A 14,461-nucleotide genomic window follows, 5' to 3' on the forward strand; every position below is an offset into this window, starting at 1 on the left:
CTTGAAATCATTTGAGTAGCCACTATCTTTTCAAAGACTGTTTTTAAAACCCTGTACTAGTGCCTCAAGATGAGTAAGATATAGTCTTTATCAAAGAGGCTTATGGTCTAGCAGGAGAGGCAATATCTAGATTTGGGTCTGCCATTACCAACTGTAGCAAATATTTTCTCCTTTCCAGCCTCATTTTTTTTTATCTGCAAAATGTACTTCATGGTTTAAAATCACTATAATTCTGTGCCTTATAAACAAATAATTTGATACAGTATTTAATAGGTAGCCATAATGGAACAATATAATTACTTTGGCAATCAGGAGAAAAGCCAGCTTTTGCTGTCACTGAGTGGAAAAGATGGCAATTTGAATCGAATTCACAAAATTCCAGAAAAATGTGAGTGAAGCTGTGGAGAACAGAAGCATGCAGCATAGATACAAGACATGGCATGAAACCTCGGTGGCTGCAAAATGGTTTCCATCTGAGAGTCTTGGTATTAGATATGATTACTAATGCAAGCACATAGAGAGATGAAGGACAAAATGGCATAGGGTTGGAGGGAGACAGATGACTGGACAATGTCAACTTTTAGGCAGGAGGTAGAGAAAGAAGATTCAGAAGGAATCTGAAGGAAGGAAGCCAGAGGAGGCTCAGAGTGATATAGAGAAAAATCACAATATGTTTCCAAAAGCAGGGGATAGTGTGTCTGGTTAAGTGCTTCAGAAGTCAAGGAGCATGAGAACTGGCTAGACCACCATCATTGATAATGTAAGAAGTCATTGGTGAATTTTGAACATGAGAGGAAGTCAGTTTGCATTGAGTTAAAAATAAGCTATTGAGAAAAGAAAGCTATGAGGAGATGAATGTTTTACGTGGCTTGTGATTAAATGGGCCAATTACAGCAGCTGGCATAACGAACAAAAGTTCCTCTCATTATTTCTCTCTTTCAAGGCTAGAAGCAATATTTCTGGATTTTTACTTGAGCCAGTTTCATTGTATCCCATTGCCAGAGATGTTTCATTGTTAGATAATTATTGTCAACTGAAAATATAGTTACATAATTTATTCATACTAACCTATAAACTATTATGGAATTCCTCATAAGCTGCTGGTGGTGAACAAAAGCTGGAGGAATTTCAGTGTGTCCTGGGTTGTTAATTTATAAAATAAGTCTTAAGTATAACTAAGTTTTAAGTCACACTTTTACCTGCAAAATAGTGATTTCTAGGCAGGAGACTTTGCAAGGTGTAGGAATACCCAACATTTTTTTTTTTTTTTTAATTATTTTTTATCACCCAGGCTGGAGTGTGGCTGTGCAATCACAGCTCATTTCAGCCTTGACCTTCTGGGCTCAATTGATCCTCCCACCTCAGCCGCCTGAGTAGCTACAGGCACTCACCATCATGCCCAGCTATTTTGTGTGTATGTGTGCATTTTTAGTAGAGATGGGATTTTGCCATGTTGCTCAGACTGGCCTTGAACTCCTGAGCTCCAGTCATCCACCGGCCTAGACCTCCCAAAGTTCTGGGATTACAGATGTGAGCTACCACACCCGGCCGGAATACCCATCTTTTAAGTTCAAGAGCCAAGGATATTCGTCGCGTCTGGCTATTATAATCTTTTTTTTTTTTTTGAGATGGAGTTTCACTCTTGTTACCCAGGCTGGAGTGCAATGGCGCGATCTCGGCTCACTGCAACCTCTGCCTCCTGGGTTCAAGCAATTCTCCTGCCTCAGCCTCCCGAGTAGCTGGGACTACAGGCGAATGCCACCGCGCCCAGCTAATTTTTGCGTTTTTAGTAGAAACGGGGTTTTACCAAGTTGACCAGGATGGTCTCGATCTCTTGACCTCGTGATCCACCCGCCTCAGCCTCTCAAAGTGCTGGGATTATAGGTGTGAGCCACCACGCCCAGCCAATATAACCTTTTATTATAAATTAAATTTATCTCTATCTCCTGTTACTAATCAAATATGCAATGAGAACAAGTAAAAGATTCAGAAGATAGTACAGTTAATCCAAAAAATTCCCCTTTTGTTTGTCCCAGGGCTTTAATAACTATGGTAATTAACAACCATTTATTCAGCACTTACTATGTGCTAAACACTCGGACTGGAATTTTGTTGTCTCTATAGTTTTCACTCTAAGGAAATTGAAACCTTGACAGTCAATACCTTGTCCAGAAGTTCCACAACTTGTAAGTGGTGCAGGCAGGTTTAAAATTAGAACCTTCTAATTTTTTAGTATTCAAGTTCTTAATCAGCTCAGATTAGCATACCCCATGGGCATTAGATCCAACCCCCCAGGCAGACATAGATGAAAGAAATTTGATGTAGTCAAATGATAGATATTTATTAGTAAGGGGGATTTGGTTTTAAGTAGCAGAAACCCACACACATTAACTTAAACAATGAAAGGGGAACTTACTGGAAGAATAATGCTATATTTCAGGGAAGATTTGAGCAGCCAATCTTCAGGAACAACAAAAAATAGGGCAGCAGACTGCGAGTGGTGGCTCACACTTTTAATCTTCACTTTGGGAGGCCTAGACTGGAGGATCACTTGAGGCCAGAAGTTCAAGACCAGCCTGGGCAACAAAGCGAGACCCCCATCTCTATTAAAAAAAAACAAACCATAAATATGAAAAAAATAGGGAAGTTTTGTAAGTTAAAAAACAAAATTTCTCATCCTCCTTTCTTTTTTAACACCATTACATTCCTTTTCTCTTGACCTTTGATTCAAATTCTTGTATAAATTTACTTGTATACTGAAAATGATTGGCTTCCAGTGGATCAGATGTCTGTTCTTTGTTCATTGTCACTGAGCAGGGAACAGGGTGTCATTGTATATTATGGTTCTAGATGATAATTTCTTCACTCTGCAGAGCAATTCTCAGAGTAGGACAAAATTTGGGGAAGTGGTGGGACGAATAGGACCATATTTAAAAATAAGACTGTCCTAGAAAATCTACTCTATATGATGGTTAATTACAATTTTTTGGCCTCTTTTGCACTTAATATTGGCATAAAGGAATGGTCAGGAGCCTACAGAGAGAGATAAATTTATGACAGGCTCTTTAACTCCTTTCAATATATGGTATGAGAAACGTAAACTAGGAACATTTTGCTAACCAGGAAGAGAGTTTTCTTTCCTATTTTCCCAGAAGAAGTAATTGTTTTCCTGAGATCTGAAGGAAGGGTAGGGCCAACTAGGCAAATAGAAAGAGCATTCCACGTAAGAGAATAGACCCTATGGCAAAAAGGGATATGACCTTGTTGAGGAACTGCAAAGGCCTGTCTGTCTATATATAAAACACAGATGGCAAGAGGAACTATCACATTGTCACATAATGTAGCTCCTAGCACCTTGTTTCTTTTCATATAGACACTTACCATAGTCACTATTATTTTAACTTTTATTTATGCAATTATTTAACTCGTGTAGCTCTTCTTCTTGAGGTTAAACGGCATGTAGTTTCTGCTCACCATTGTATTCCCACTATCCAAACTTAGTGCCTACGACTTAATAGATGAGGCTAAACACATAAGTAGGCTTTAAATGGTACAGAACTTATGGGCTCAGATTTCATTTTTCATTCTTTCTTTTCTTTTTCATTTCTTTCTTCAGAAATGTTACCATCTACGGAGATAATGAAGCATATTTCATCTTTTTCTTCATTTAGCTGTATTAGGAGTATGGGTGTGCAGCAGTCCAAACAGTGTGTGTGTGTGTGTGTGTGTGTTAGTGTATGTGTAGTGGGGGTGGCTGAATGAATACAAAGAGCCTAGCCGAATTCTTGACACACGAAGCGATGCTGGTGGGAATGTAAATTAGTATAATGTGTATGGAGATTTCTCAAAGAACTAAAAATGGAACTACCATTTGATCCAGCAATTCTACTACTGAGTATCTACCCAAAGGAAAATAAATCAATATATCAAAAAGATACCTGCACTCATGTTTATCACAGCACTATTTGCAGTAGCAGAGATATGGAATCAACTTAAGTGTCCATCAATAAATAATTGGATAAAGAAAATGTAGTATATATACCACAGAATACTACACAGTCATAAAAAGGAATGAAATTATGTCTTTTTTGGCAACATGAATGCAGCTGGAGACCACCATCCTAAGTTAAATAACTCAAAAATAGAAAGACAAATATTATACCTTCTCACTCATAATTAACTACAAAATGTGTATTTATGAATGTAGAGAGTGAAATGATGAGCCACAGAGACTTGGAAGGGAGAGGGAGTGGGGAGGTGGACAATGAAAAATTACTTACCCTAAAACCCTGACTTGACTGCCATACAATCTATGCATATAATAAAATCATGTTTGTACTGCATACATTTATACAAACACAAAAATAGTAATATAAAAATAATGAATTTTAGAAATAATGTTTACCAGTTATGATTTTGTCCTCTTATGCATTATAGGGGAGCTGAAGAAACCCAGAACAACAATTTCCAAATGCATATTTACTGCGTTACCTCTGGTGACTGTAGTTTATTTACTGGTTAACATTTCCGACCTGACTGTTCTGACACCCAGGGAAATCCTCTCTTCAGATATGTATGCAAATGACTAAAACAATAAATAAAGTGCTGGTCCTTTCAACATATCTTACTTATCATTTCAACAGCCAGAACCTCTCTTTACTGTTCATTACCCTACATACAGAATTAATTTATAATTTTCTAAAATGACAGAGGGCCAAAGGGAATGATTTGTCTCAGAAAGGAGATTCATCTTTAAGCATGGTTATGCCTTTTCTGATAATATGGGAAGATGTATATAATGTTGATGTATGGTGTAGATCAGATTAGTATTCCTTTCATGATCTCATCTCACCAGAGTGATACCGTGTAATCAGTGTTTACATCTATTTTTAAACTTTCAAAATGTTTAAGTCTCAGTGTTCTTCTAGGGGTCACAAAGAATGATCAATTTGAAATGCAGAATATTGGCAGTTAGAAGAGTAGATGTTAATGTTCAGTTGATGCATATGATTAATATTGATGTGTAAAATAATATGGTTGTTTACCATGAACAACTCTAAAATTTATGGGGGCAAAGTATCCTGAACTTAGTGGAAATCTGACAAAAAATAGCTATCTTAGAGACCAAATTGTAGAATAAAGAACAAAAGAATAAGAAAATCTTAAAGAAATACACATTTAAAAATGAGCAACAGATTTAAAGAATAAAAGAAATTTTGTGAAAAAACGAGAAACAGGGAAAGTTGAAGACTAGTAATTTTCTCAAGCCAGCATTAAACCACTTTGTGAGATAAATCTATCACCTAGTACCTTTAGGACTAATCTCTTTTGAGCAGCTATTACTGTTTTGGTGAATCTTTCAGGCACAGAGGTAAACCTAAGGGAGATTTTGCTATAAACTTCTGGTAAACTTTGCCTCAATTCTTTTGTTACTGCCCTGCAGGATGCTGCCATATGGCATGAGTGTTGATTCATAATGGTCTAGGTGTCTTAGGGACCTATAAACTAGATGTAGTCAAGCTTCTGAGTGTCTGTGGGAACAAACCAAATGCAAAACCGGATCAGAACAAGCAGTGATTCATTAACTGCCTTGATTATGTACAGAATAAATTTACAAAGTTAATTATGGGTGTGGTCAGGGCTGCTGGTCAGCTAGTACAGCTGTTATAGTTCATTGAAGCTGGCATCTGTTATGACTGACAGTGCTCCGGCCATACAGGTTGTTAAAAAGTCATGAATATCTCTTTTGGTGTCATAATGGTTATAGCAGTTTTGTAGGTGGCACAATAGTTTTGCCATGTTTGGAAGACTCATGAAGTGTTTTGACCATCATCACTTGTAATTTGGCTACAATGCTTACTATTTCAGGCATATAGTCTTTAGATTTTTTGTTTAAATTCTGAATTAATATTTTTGTGTCCAAATATCTGCATGTTTATTGTACAAGAAATTTAAATTAAAAAAATAATTAGAGCCATATGTGAAAAAATGTATGTATATGGTCAGTCATTATAGCTTTATGTATGCTAGCAAAAAATTAAAAATCATAACAATATCCAATAAGCTTGAAACACATAAAAATGTATGGGAAATCTATACGATAGAATTTTCTGTAATTTGTAAAAGATAATATTGTTGATAGATACTTGAAGAAAAGGGACAATGTTTATAATTCAATAATAAAGAAAAAGTCAGGATGTATATGATGATATAAAACAATAAATAAGTAATTAACAATGGTGATCAATGGGGATGATACTGTAGGGGATTTTTACTTTATTGTTTGCACCAAATTTTCCAACTTTTCTTTAATGAATTGCAAAATTTGTAAAATAAGAGGGAAAGTTATAAGCAAAATAAATAGTTGGTTGGTTTTTTTTTTTTTTTTTTTTTTTTTGAGACAGAGTCTTGTTCTGTTGCCCAGGCTGGAGTACAGTGGCACAATCTCTCTCACTGCAATCTCTGCCTCCCAGGTTCAAGTGTTTCTTTTGCCTCAGTCTCTCAAGTAGCTGGGATTACAGGCATGGGCCACCACACCCGGCTAGTTTTTCTATTTTTAGTAGAGATACAGTTTTGTCATGTTGGCCAGGTGGGTCTTGAACTCCTGACCTCAAGTGGTTCTCCCTGTTGGCCTCTCAAAGTGCTGGGATTACAGGTGTGAGCCACAAGGCCCAAATATAGGTTCTTAAATTAAGAAATTTTAAAGATTAAGGAATGCATTTTTTAAATGAAACAAGTATATGTTAAAAATAAAAAAGAAGTGAAACGTTTCCAGATGAATATAGAGCATCCAGTATGTGGCATGTATTGGATGCTACACTTTATTTAAGAAATATTGAAAGAATTACACCAGGCTGTGATAAATTTTAGATTCTAATATTTGTGGTTTACATAGAAAAAGAAACAGTGGTATTAATTATGTAATGTTTTTGTCTGTGTCCGTATCAGAGCTCTGACTTGTTTTTTTATCTATTTTTCTCTTAGAAAAAAAAAAAATAGCCTTTATTGTAAATAAGTTCCACCACTGAGAAGGGAAGGGTGTTCCCTAGAACAAGGTATGTGGAAATGCCTTAGTGAGGAGCCCTGGTTCCAGCTTTGAAAACCAAGGATTACATTGTTCCTGAAGTCCTGCCACACGCTGCTGACAGGGGTGCTTGCATTTGCATTTCTTGAGAGTTCCATGCCTTACTTAAAACTGGAGAAAACTGGCATAGGACAACATAATCTAAAACAGTAAATACTTTTTATGGAACCAGAAGCTGAGAAGGGTTCCCTGTCTAGATGCAACCTAAAAGTAGCTGGTATCAAGTACCCAGGTATGGTTAAGAATTTTGAAGATAGCCAAGGATAGACAAAATAATAATAATAATAAAAGGATTTTGAAGAGAAAGTGATAATTTTAGAATCTTTTGTTGTTAAATTGATGCAATTATTTTAGAGGGCAATTTTGTAATATCACCCTTATTTTAAAATATACGTACCTTTGAACTTGCGAGTCCCACTTCTAAAAATTTACTCTAGGGAGACTTGACCAACTATCAAGAATGGAAGGCATGCATGTTTTCATTAAAACACCTTTTATGTTAGCAAAAAAAAAAAAAAATTGAAAACGAACTGAAAATAAAACAACACAAAATGGGCAGATAAACTAATTGACAGTTATATAATGGAATACTGAGAATTTGCTAGAATAATTAGATGCATGTAAATGTACTAATAAGAGCAAGATGCCTAAGTGAGCGTACACATACATGCACATTCATATACAACCCTAGCAGATGCTTATACATTCATACAACATTTCAGGAAAAGGATCCAAACAGCTGTTAATAGTAGTTACATTTGCTGCGCGTGAATGGAGGGTTGGTGAGGAGAGGGACGTTTACTTTTCACTTTATGTGCTTCGGTGCTATTTATTGTACTTTTCACCCAAAACATACATGAGATCATTTTTAAAAGAAAAGAAACAACATGTGGAAAAGAGTAACAAAGAAAAAAAGTCACCTGTAGCATAGAGCTAAATATTATGTAGAAAGAGGTATAGTTCTTGCCAGCCAGCACTGGCAGAGCTGCACCTAATCCTTCTTCAGTATCATTAACATTTTATACTATATGGTTTTTTGTTGTAGAGAGCTGTCTCATGCATTATAGGATGTTTAGCAATATCCTTGGCCTCTACTCATTAGATACCAGCAGCAACCTCCTACCTCCCTGCTTGTGACAGCCAAAAACATCTCCAGACATTGCCAAATGACCCTGAGGAGTAAATTCACTTTCAACTGAGAACTACTGGTCTGTAGACAAGTCCCAAATGTCATACATATTTTTAATGGTGTGTAATTTATTTTCTTCATCTACATGGTTCCTTTTTCTGTTAAGCATTTCAAATCGTACCATGATGTAGGACAGGCTCATTCTGGTGTCAATAATGTTGCACTATGCTTTTTGGACTCTGAATGTAACTATCCTGACTCAATAAACTAGCTTTAGAAAATAAGCATGGATTCAATCATCTATTCAACAAAATCAATTCATTTCACGAGTATTTTCTGAAAGCCTACTATATGTCTGTCACAGAGGGATGCACTAGTTTTACAGGAAAGAAATGGATTATCCTTGTCCTCAAAAACATTACATTCTTGGTCTACTGGGGAAGACATATAAAATGATAACCATTTATTATATAGTGTGATAGGGGTCCAATAGACACCTTTATAAGGTGTTATGTAGGTGTAACTAAGGAAATAAACAATAAACAAGCAAAATTAAATGCTATTAATTACTTGTTTCTGCTTTTATTTTGAAATAATATTTAAAAGTTTATCATTAGTATCTCTCTTTTAACGCGTTTTCTTTTGTGTACTTTTGTTTGTGTACTTTCGTTTTGTACAGCAGATGCTGTAGCTATCACATGGGCTGATCGAGTTTTGCCCTCATTACCATGGATTATACCTTTTGCTATTTCTACTTCATTATTTAGCAACCTTCTGATTTCTGTATCTGAATCATTGAGAGCAATATATTTCGCAAGCCAAGAGGGCCAACTGCCTTTGCTATTTAACACACTTAATAGACACGCTTCTCCATGTATAGCTGTGCTACTACTTGTCATTTTGGGATCCCTTGCAATTATCCTAACAAGTCTAATTAAATTGATAAACTCTCTTTTTTCCAGGAGTTCTTTCTGGTCTCTACTAGCAATGATAGGAATACTAAAGTGGAGATATCAGGAACCCAACCTATCTATACCTTATAAGGTACAATTGGATTTTCTAATTCTTTTCTGTCAGAAATAAAAGATATGGTGCATAACTGTATTTAAGATGATAATCAGAACATCTATAAGCAGATCTTTTGAATACTCAGTTATTGTGAAACACATAAGAATAATCTGCTCTTGGTTTTAATTTTAATTTTTATTGGCTGGATGACTCAATATAAACTCTCTTAGATTCCATTTAATGATTTATTAGAGAGAAAAGTAGTTCTTTGGGTGGTTGGACAGATCATTATGAGTATTTTGACCAGATATCATTTTGTCTACTTATGTCACTAGTTATGCATATGAATGTCCTCCACAATCGGAGTCAGATTTAGCCGATGGGAAACAGAAGAGGCAAGGAGAGGTGCCAAGTGGAAACATCCGCTATTCTGAAATATCAACTTACTTTTTTGGCAAATTTCATTTTTTCAACTTTACTTATTTTGAACTGATTTTCAGTCTGGATGAAAAAATTTTCACAGGAGGGGAGACCACCATTTAATTGTAGAAAAGGAAACAAGCAGCAAAAACTTGGTGGCATAAGAATGTTATTGGAGAAAGATGGCCCTGATAGACTGGTTATCAGAATAATAAAATAATCTTGGCTGGCTAGGTAAGATGTTCAAAGCTTTGCTTGGATGATCACCTTTAATCTGCTCAGTGATTTGAAAAAAAGGTGGGTTCTATGGTTATTCCAATTTTACAGATAAGAAAACAGATTTAGGAAAGTTAGGGCACTTACCCATGTTCACACAGCATGGATTAGAGCCAAGATTCAAATTTAGGCAGTCTCTTTGGAGTGTTTGACTCTCGCTGAAAACAAAATATAAAAAAGAACTGCTGAGAGAAAGAAAGCAATGTTCTTCTCATCCCTACCCTGGTTGATTTATACTCATCCTTTCTTTCCAGTCTTCTTTTCAACTTCTTCCATCCAGTCATCTCTTAATTGTTGTGTATTTGAGTATTAGTTGTCAAGAACCAACTATATTTTAAGCACCTTGCTGGGTACTCAGTAGAAAAAAAATTAAGACTCAGCTCCTGCCTTTGGGCAGGTTATAATCTATTTGGACAGTCATGTAAACCAAAAATCACGGTGTGATGATTGCTACCTAGTGGTCTGCAGAGGACGCTCAGAGAACACATAAGGAAGAGGGATCCAATCTAGAGCAGGGCTGATAGCCATGGTCCCCTTTGGAGGTGCCTCCCCAATGTCTGCTCTCTGTACAGTTTCACATGCTGCATCTTTTAAATGTGCCTTTGCTGTTTTCTGATCCACGCTTTTGTTAGATTGCTGACCCTAATAGAAACAATTGTAAAGAAGTTATAAACTGGAGGATAAATTTGTTACAAACAAATAACAGTATAAGCTAATCAGTAAGAGCTTTGGGCTCAAGTCCAGTTTCTTGGCTAGTAGCTGAGTTTAGTCTTGTTATTGAACCTCTGAACCTCAGTTTCTTCATATCTAAAACGGGAATGAATAAAACCTACCTCCTATTAATGTTGGATGTACTAAATAAGCTAAGGCACTCTACAATCCAGAGTCTGACATTGATGGCTATTATTGCTTATATTATTATTCAACATAGATTTGCATCAGAAAGGAATGCAAGAGCAGCCCTAAGTATAAGTGGCTGAAATTTATCTTGAATGCCCACAGGAATTTTTTTCTTCTCTCTCAATTATTTGATAACTGATACTGAGCCAGGAGACAATAAAGTATCTTTTTCAGGGATGCTTTATAAACTAAGAAGATATTCTTTTTTTTTTTTTTTTTTTTTTTGAGACGGAGTCTCGCTCTTGTTGCCCAGCCGGGAGAGGCTGGAATGCAATGGCGCGATCTCAGCTCACTGTGACCTCCACCTCCTGGGTTCAAGAGATTCTCCTACCTTAGCCTTCCAAGTAGTTGGTATTATAGGCACCCACAACCACACCCAGCTAATTTTTGTATTTTTAGTAGAGATGGGGTTTCACCATGTAGCCGAGGCTGGTTTGAACTCCTGGTCCCATGTGGTCTGCCCATCTCAGCCTCCCAAAGTGCTAGAATTACAGACATGAACCACTGCACCCAGCCAAGAAGAGATTCTTAATGATTAAACCCCAACAAATGATCCTGTAATTAAAGGGTTTTGTTTCATAAATTGTGACAAGCTGTGTTATATCTCTGGAAAATATAGATTCATATTAGTTATATCTTTGGGGTATAGATTCATATTAATTTTCTCCCTAGGTTGGGTAACATTGTAGAGAACTCATACAATTCTAACATAAAGCATGTAACAAGGACTGGTCTTTAAGACTTTTGGCAAAACAAAAACAAAACATGAAACAGGGAAATTGTTTTAGCTAAAATTTTTGTCTTGATGTGTTTTGTTTGTTAATATACTGAGTCTATAAATTTGTAATATTTACCTGTCAGTATCTACCTGTGTAACAGAGGATCTGAGGATAATCTTTCTGTTCTGTCATGTATTTCTTACTGCCTTGAGGTATTTTCCAAAGAAGATTGTTGTTACTTCCATTGGGCCTTAGACACTCCCTTTTAAGCCAGGCATGGTAGCTCATGCCTGTAATCCCAGCACTTTGAGACGCTGAGGCAGGTGGATCAAGAGGTCAGGAGTTCGAGACCAGCCTGGCAAACATGGCGAAACCTCATCTCTACTAAAAATACAAAAATTGGCTGGGCATGGTGGCAGGTGCCTGTAATTTCAGCAACTTGGAGGCTGAGGCAGGAGAATTGCTTGAACCTGGGAGGTGGAGGTTGCAGTGAGCCAAGATTGTGCCATTGCATTTCAGCCTGGGCAACAAGAGCAAAATTTTGTCTCAAAAAAAAATGACCTCTTAACAAATTCATGCTACCCAGATCAGCAAATAATGATCTTATCAGCAAATGGTTCTAGTTATTTCCATTCATGAACAGTCAAATGCTAGATGCCCATTTCCTCCAACCTGAAATGAGAGTCTTCAACATCTCCCTTCACTCAGGCATTTACCTGAGTTTTAAGCCAGGTTTACTCAACTTTACAGCTAATTTAGCCTGCTTTTTTTTCATTAGCTTGTATCTTTGCATTTTTATGTATATAAATATGCAGGTATCAATCATAGACTTTTATATATAATTTTTTTTTAAACTTTGCTCTTTTCGGGTGTTTTTGCCATTTCCATTGGTAGCAATAGTCATTGACATGGGTTCGGTTGTGATACCATTGGTAAAGTCTCCAAATGCGTACTATGTCTATGTGCTTCTGTTAGTTCTCAGTGGATTACTATTTTACATACATTTAATACACTTTAAAATAAGGTTGGCTTGGTTTGAGAAGATGACTTGCTATTTCCAATTACTATTTAATATTTGCCTGCCTGATGTATCTGAGGAACAGATGTCTGAAGTGCAAATTGTTAAAAAAAATAGCCTTCTAAAAAACATATATCAGATTCCAAATCAAGGTTCAACATAAGATAGAACATACATGATGAAATTCCTATGGTAATTACTTTTTTCTCAAATGAAATAAATAATGTATATAAAAGTGCCTAAGACAGTATCTGACTTCAAAGTCACTAGGAAATTATTATGCATAACTAAAGCTCTGCTTTGTGTGGCAAAAATCCTAAGTTCTGGTTTGGATATCTGGATAGAGGGATTATATATCTCCCATTCTCTCATTTTATTTCTGTATCCCATCCCTTTTCTACTGAATTTGTGGAGATCCTATAACAAAAGTGGAAGATGAAAAATTTTTAAAGCATTCCTTCTCTTCATCTTTCCTGCGTCCTTTTTTTTTTGCGGTGGGCGGGGGTCAGGGAAGATGCTGATTTGAAGACGAACAGAAAAATTCAATTTTTTCCAGTTGGCTTTTCCCTTCTAGAATGTAGCATTTGGTTTCTTTCTTTCCTTTTTAAGATGGAGTCTCACTCTGTTGCCTGAGATCAGTGTCGTGACCTCAGCTCACTACAACATCCACCTCCCAGGTTCAAGCTATTCTCCTGGCTCAGCCTTCCCAATAGCTGGGATTGCAGGCACTCACCACTATACTCAGCTAATTTTTTGTATTTTTAGTAGAGACTAGGTTTCACCATGCTAGCCAGGCTGGTCTTGAACTTGTGACCTCGTGATTTGCCTGCCTCGGCCTTCCAAAGTGTTGGGATTACAGGCATAAGTCACTGCACCTGGCTGTATTTTTTTTTTCAAGCTAATAACTGGTATAGAAGCATGGGGCTGGGCATGGTGGCTCATGCCTGTAATTCCAGCACTTTAGGAGGCTGAGGCAGGTGGATTACTCAAGGTTAGAAGTTCGAGGCCAGCCTGGCCACATGGTGAAAACCTGTCTCTACCAACAATACAAAATTAGCTGTGTTGGTGGCAGGCACCTGTAATCCCAGCTACTTAGGATGCTGAGGCAGGAGAATCACTTGAACTCAGGAGAGAGAGTTTGCAGTAAGCCAAGTTTGTGCCACTGCACTCCAGTATGGACAACAGCGTGAGACTCTGTCTCACAAAAAAAAAAAAAAAAAAAAAAAAAGAAGTATGAATCTTAGGTCAATTTTCTTTGAGTGCCTTTTAAAAAAAATGTTGACGTGTCTTAGAAGAACAGCATTACTGTGCCTTCATTTGGTTTATTAACAAGTGTGACCTACTGGGAATGATGTAGTTGTACATTGTGTGTGTAATATATGGCTGAGTGGATAGCATCCCAGGAGTCACACTCAGCCAGTATCATTCGATTTAAAGAATTTATCTGCTTCGCTTACAGTTGTAAAAGATCTGGTTTAGAGATGTCTTCAGAAAGTGGGAATGTGGGAAGATGTCCAGTGACCTTCATTATCCAGCTCTGTTTCCTGTCTCCCTTTATCCTTCAGAGGTGGCATCCACAGATGTCAAAAAACTTGTCAAGTTTGAGGAACTATCACCTGGTGTAATGGTTAGTTTTATGTGTCATCTTGGCTGGGTCATGGGGCCCAGACATTTGGTCACGCATTATTTTGGATGTTTCTACAAGGGTTGTTTTTGGGTGAGATTAACATTTAAATAGTTGGATTTTGAGTAAAGTGCATTGTCCTTCCTATCGTGGGTGGGCCTCATCCAATCAGTTGAAGTCCTTGCTAGAACAAAGACTGACTTCCCTAAGACGGAATTCTGCCAGCAGATGGCCTTCAGACTTGAATTGCAACATCAGATCTTCCATGGGTCTCTAGCCTGTC

The 14,461-nt window shown here is 36.9% G+C and overlaps 1 protein-coding gene across 1 annotated transcript; it reads left to right on the forward strand.

Moving 5' to 3' along the window:
* The first annotated feature begins 282 nt into the window (after nt 1-282).
* SLC7A13 (solute carrier family 7 member 13) lies at nt 283-12,717 on the forward strand. Its single transcript, XM_002759098.3, has 4 exons — nt 283-388; nt 4,438-4,566; nt 8,893-9,256; nt 12,405-12,717. Exons 1-4 carry the CDS (start codon nt 283-285, stop codon nt 12,715-12,717), a joined length of 912 nt encoding a protein of 303 aa, XP_002759144.3.
* Nucleotides 12,718-14,461: the final 1,744 nt, after the last annotated feature.

The sequence above is a fragment of the Callithrix jacchus genome, chromosome 16, assembly GCF_049354715.1.
Source record: "Callithrix jacchus isolate 240 chromosome 16, calJac240_pri, whole genome shotgun sequence".
NCBI lineage: Eukaryota > Metazoa > Chordata > Mammalia > Primates > Cebidae > Callithrix > Callithrix jacchus.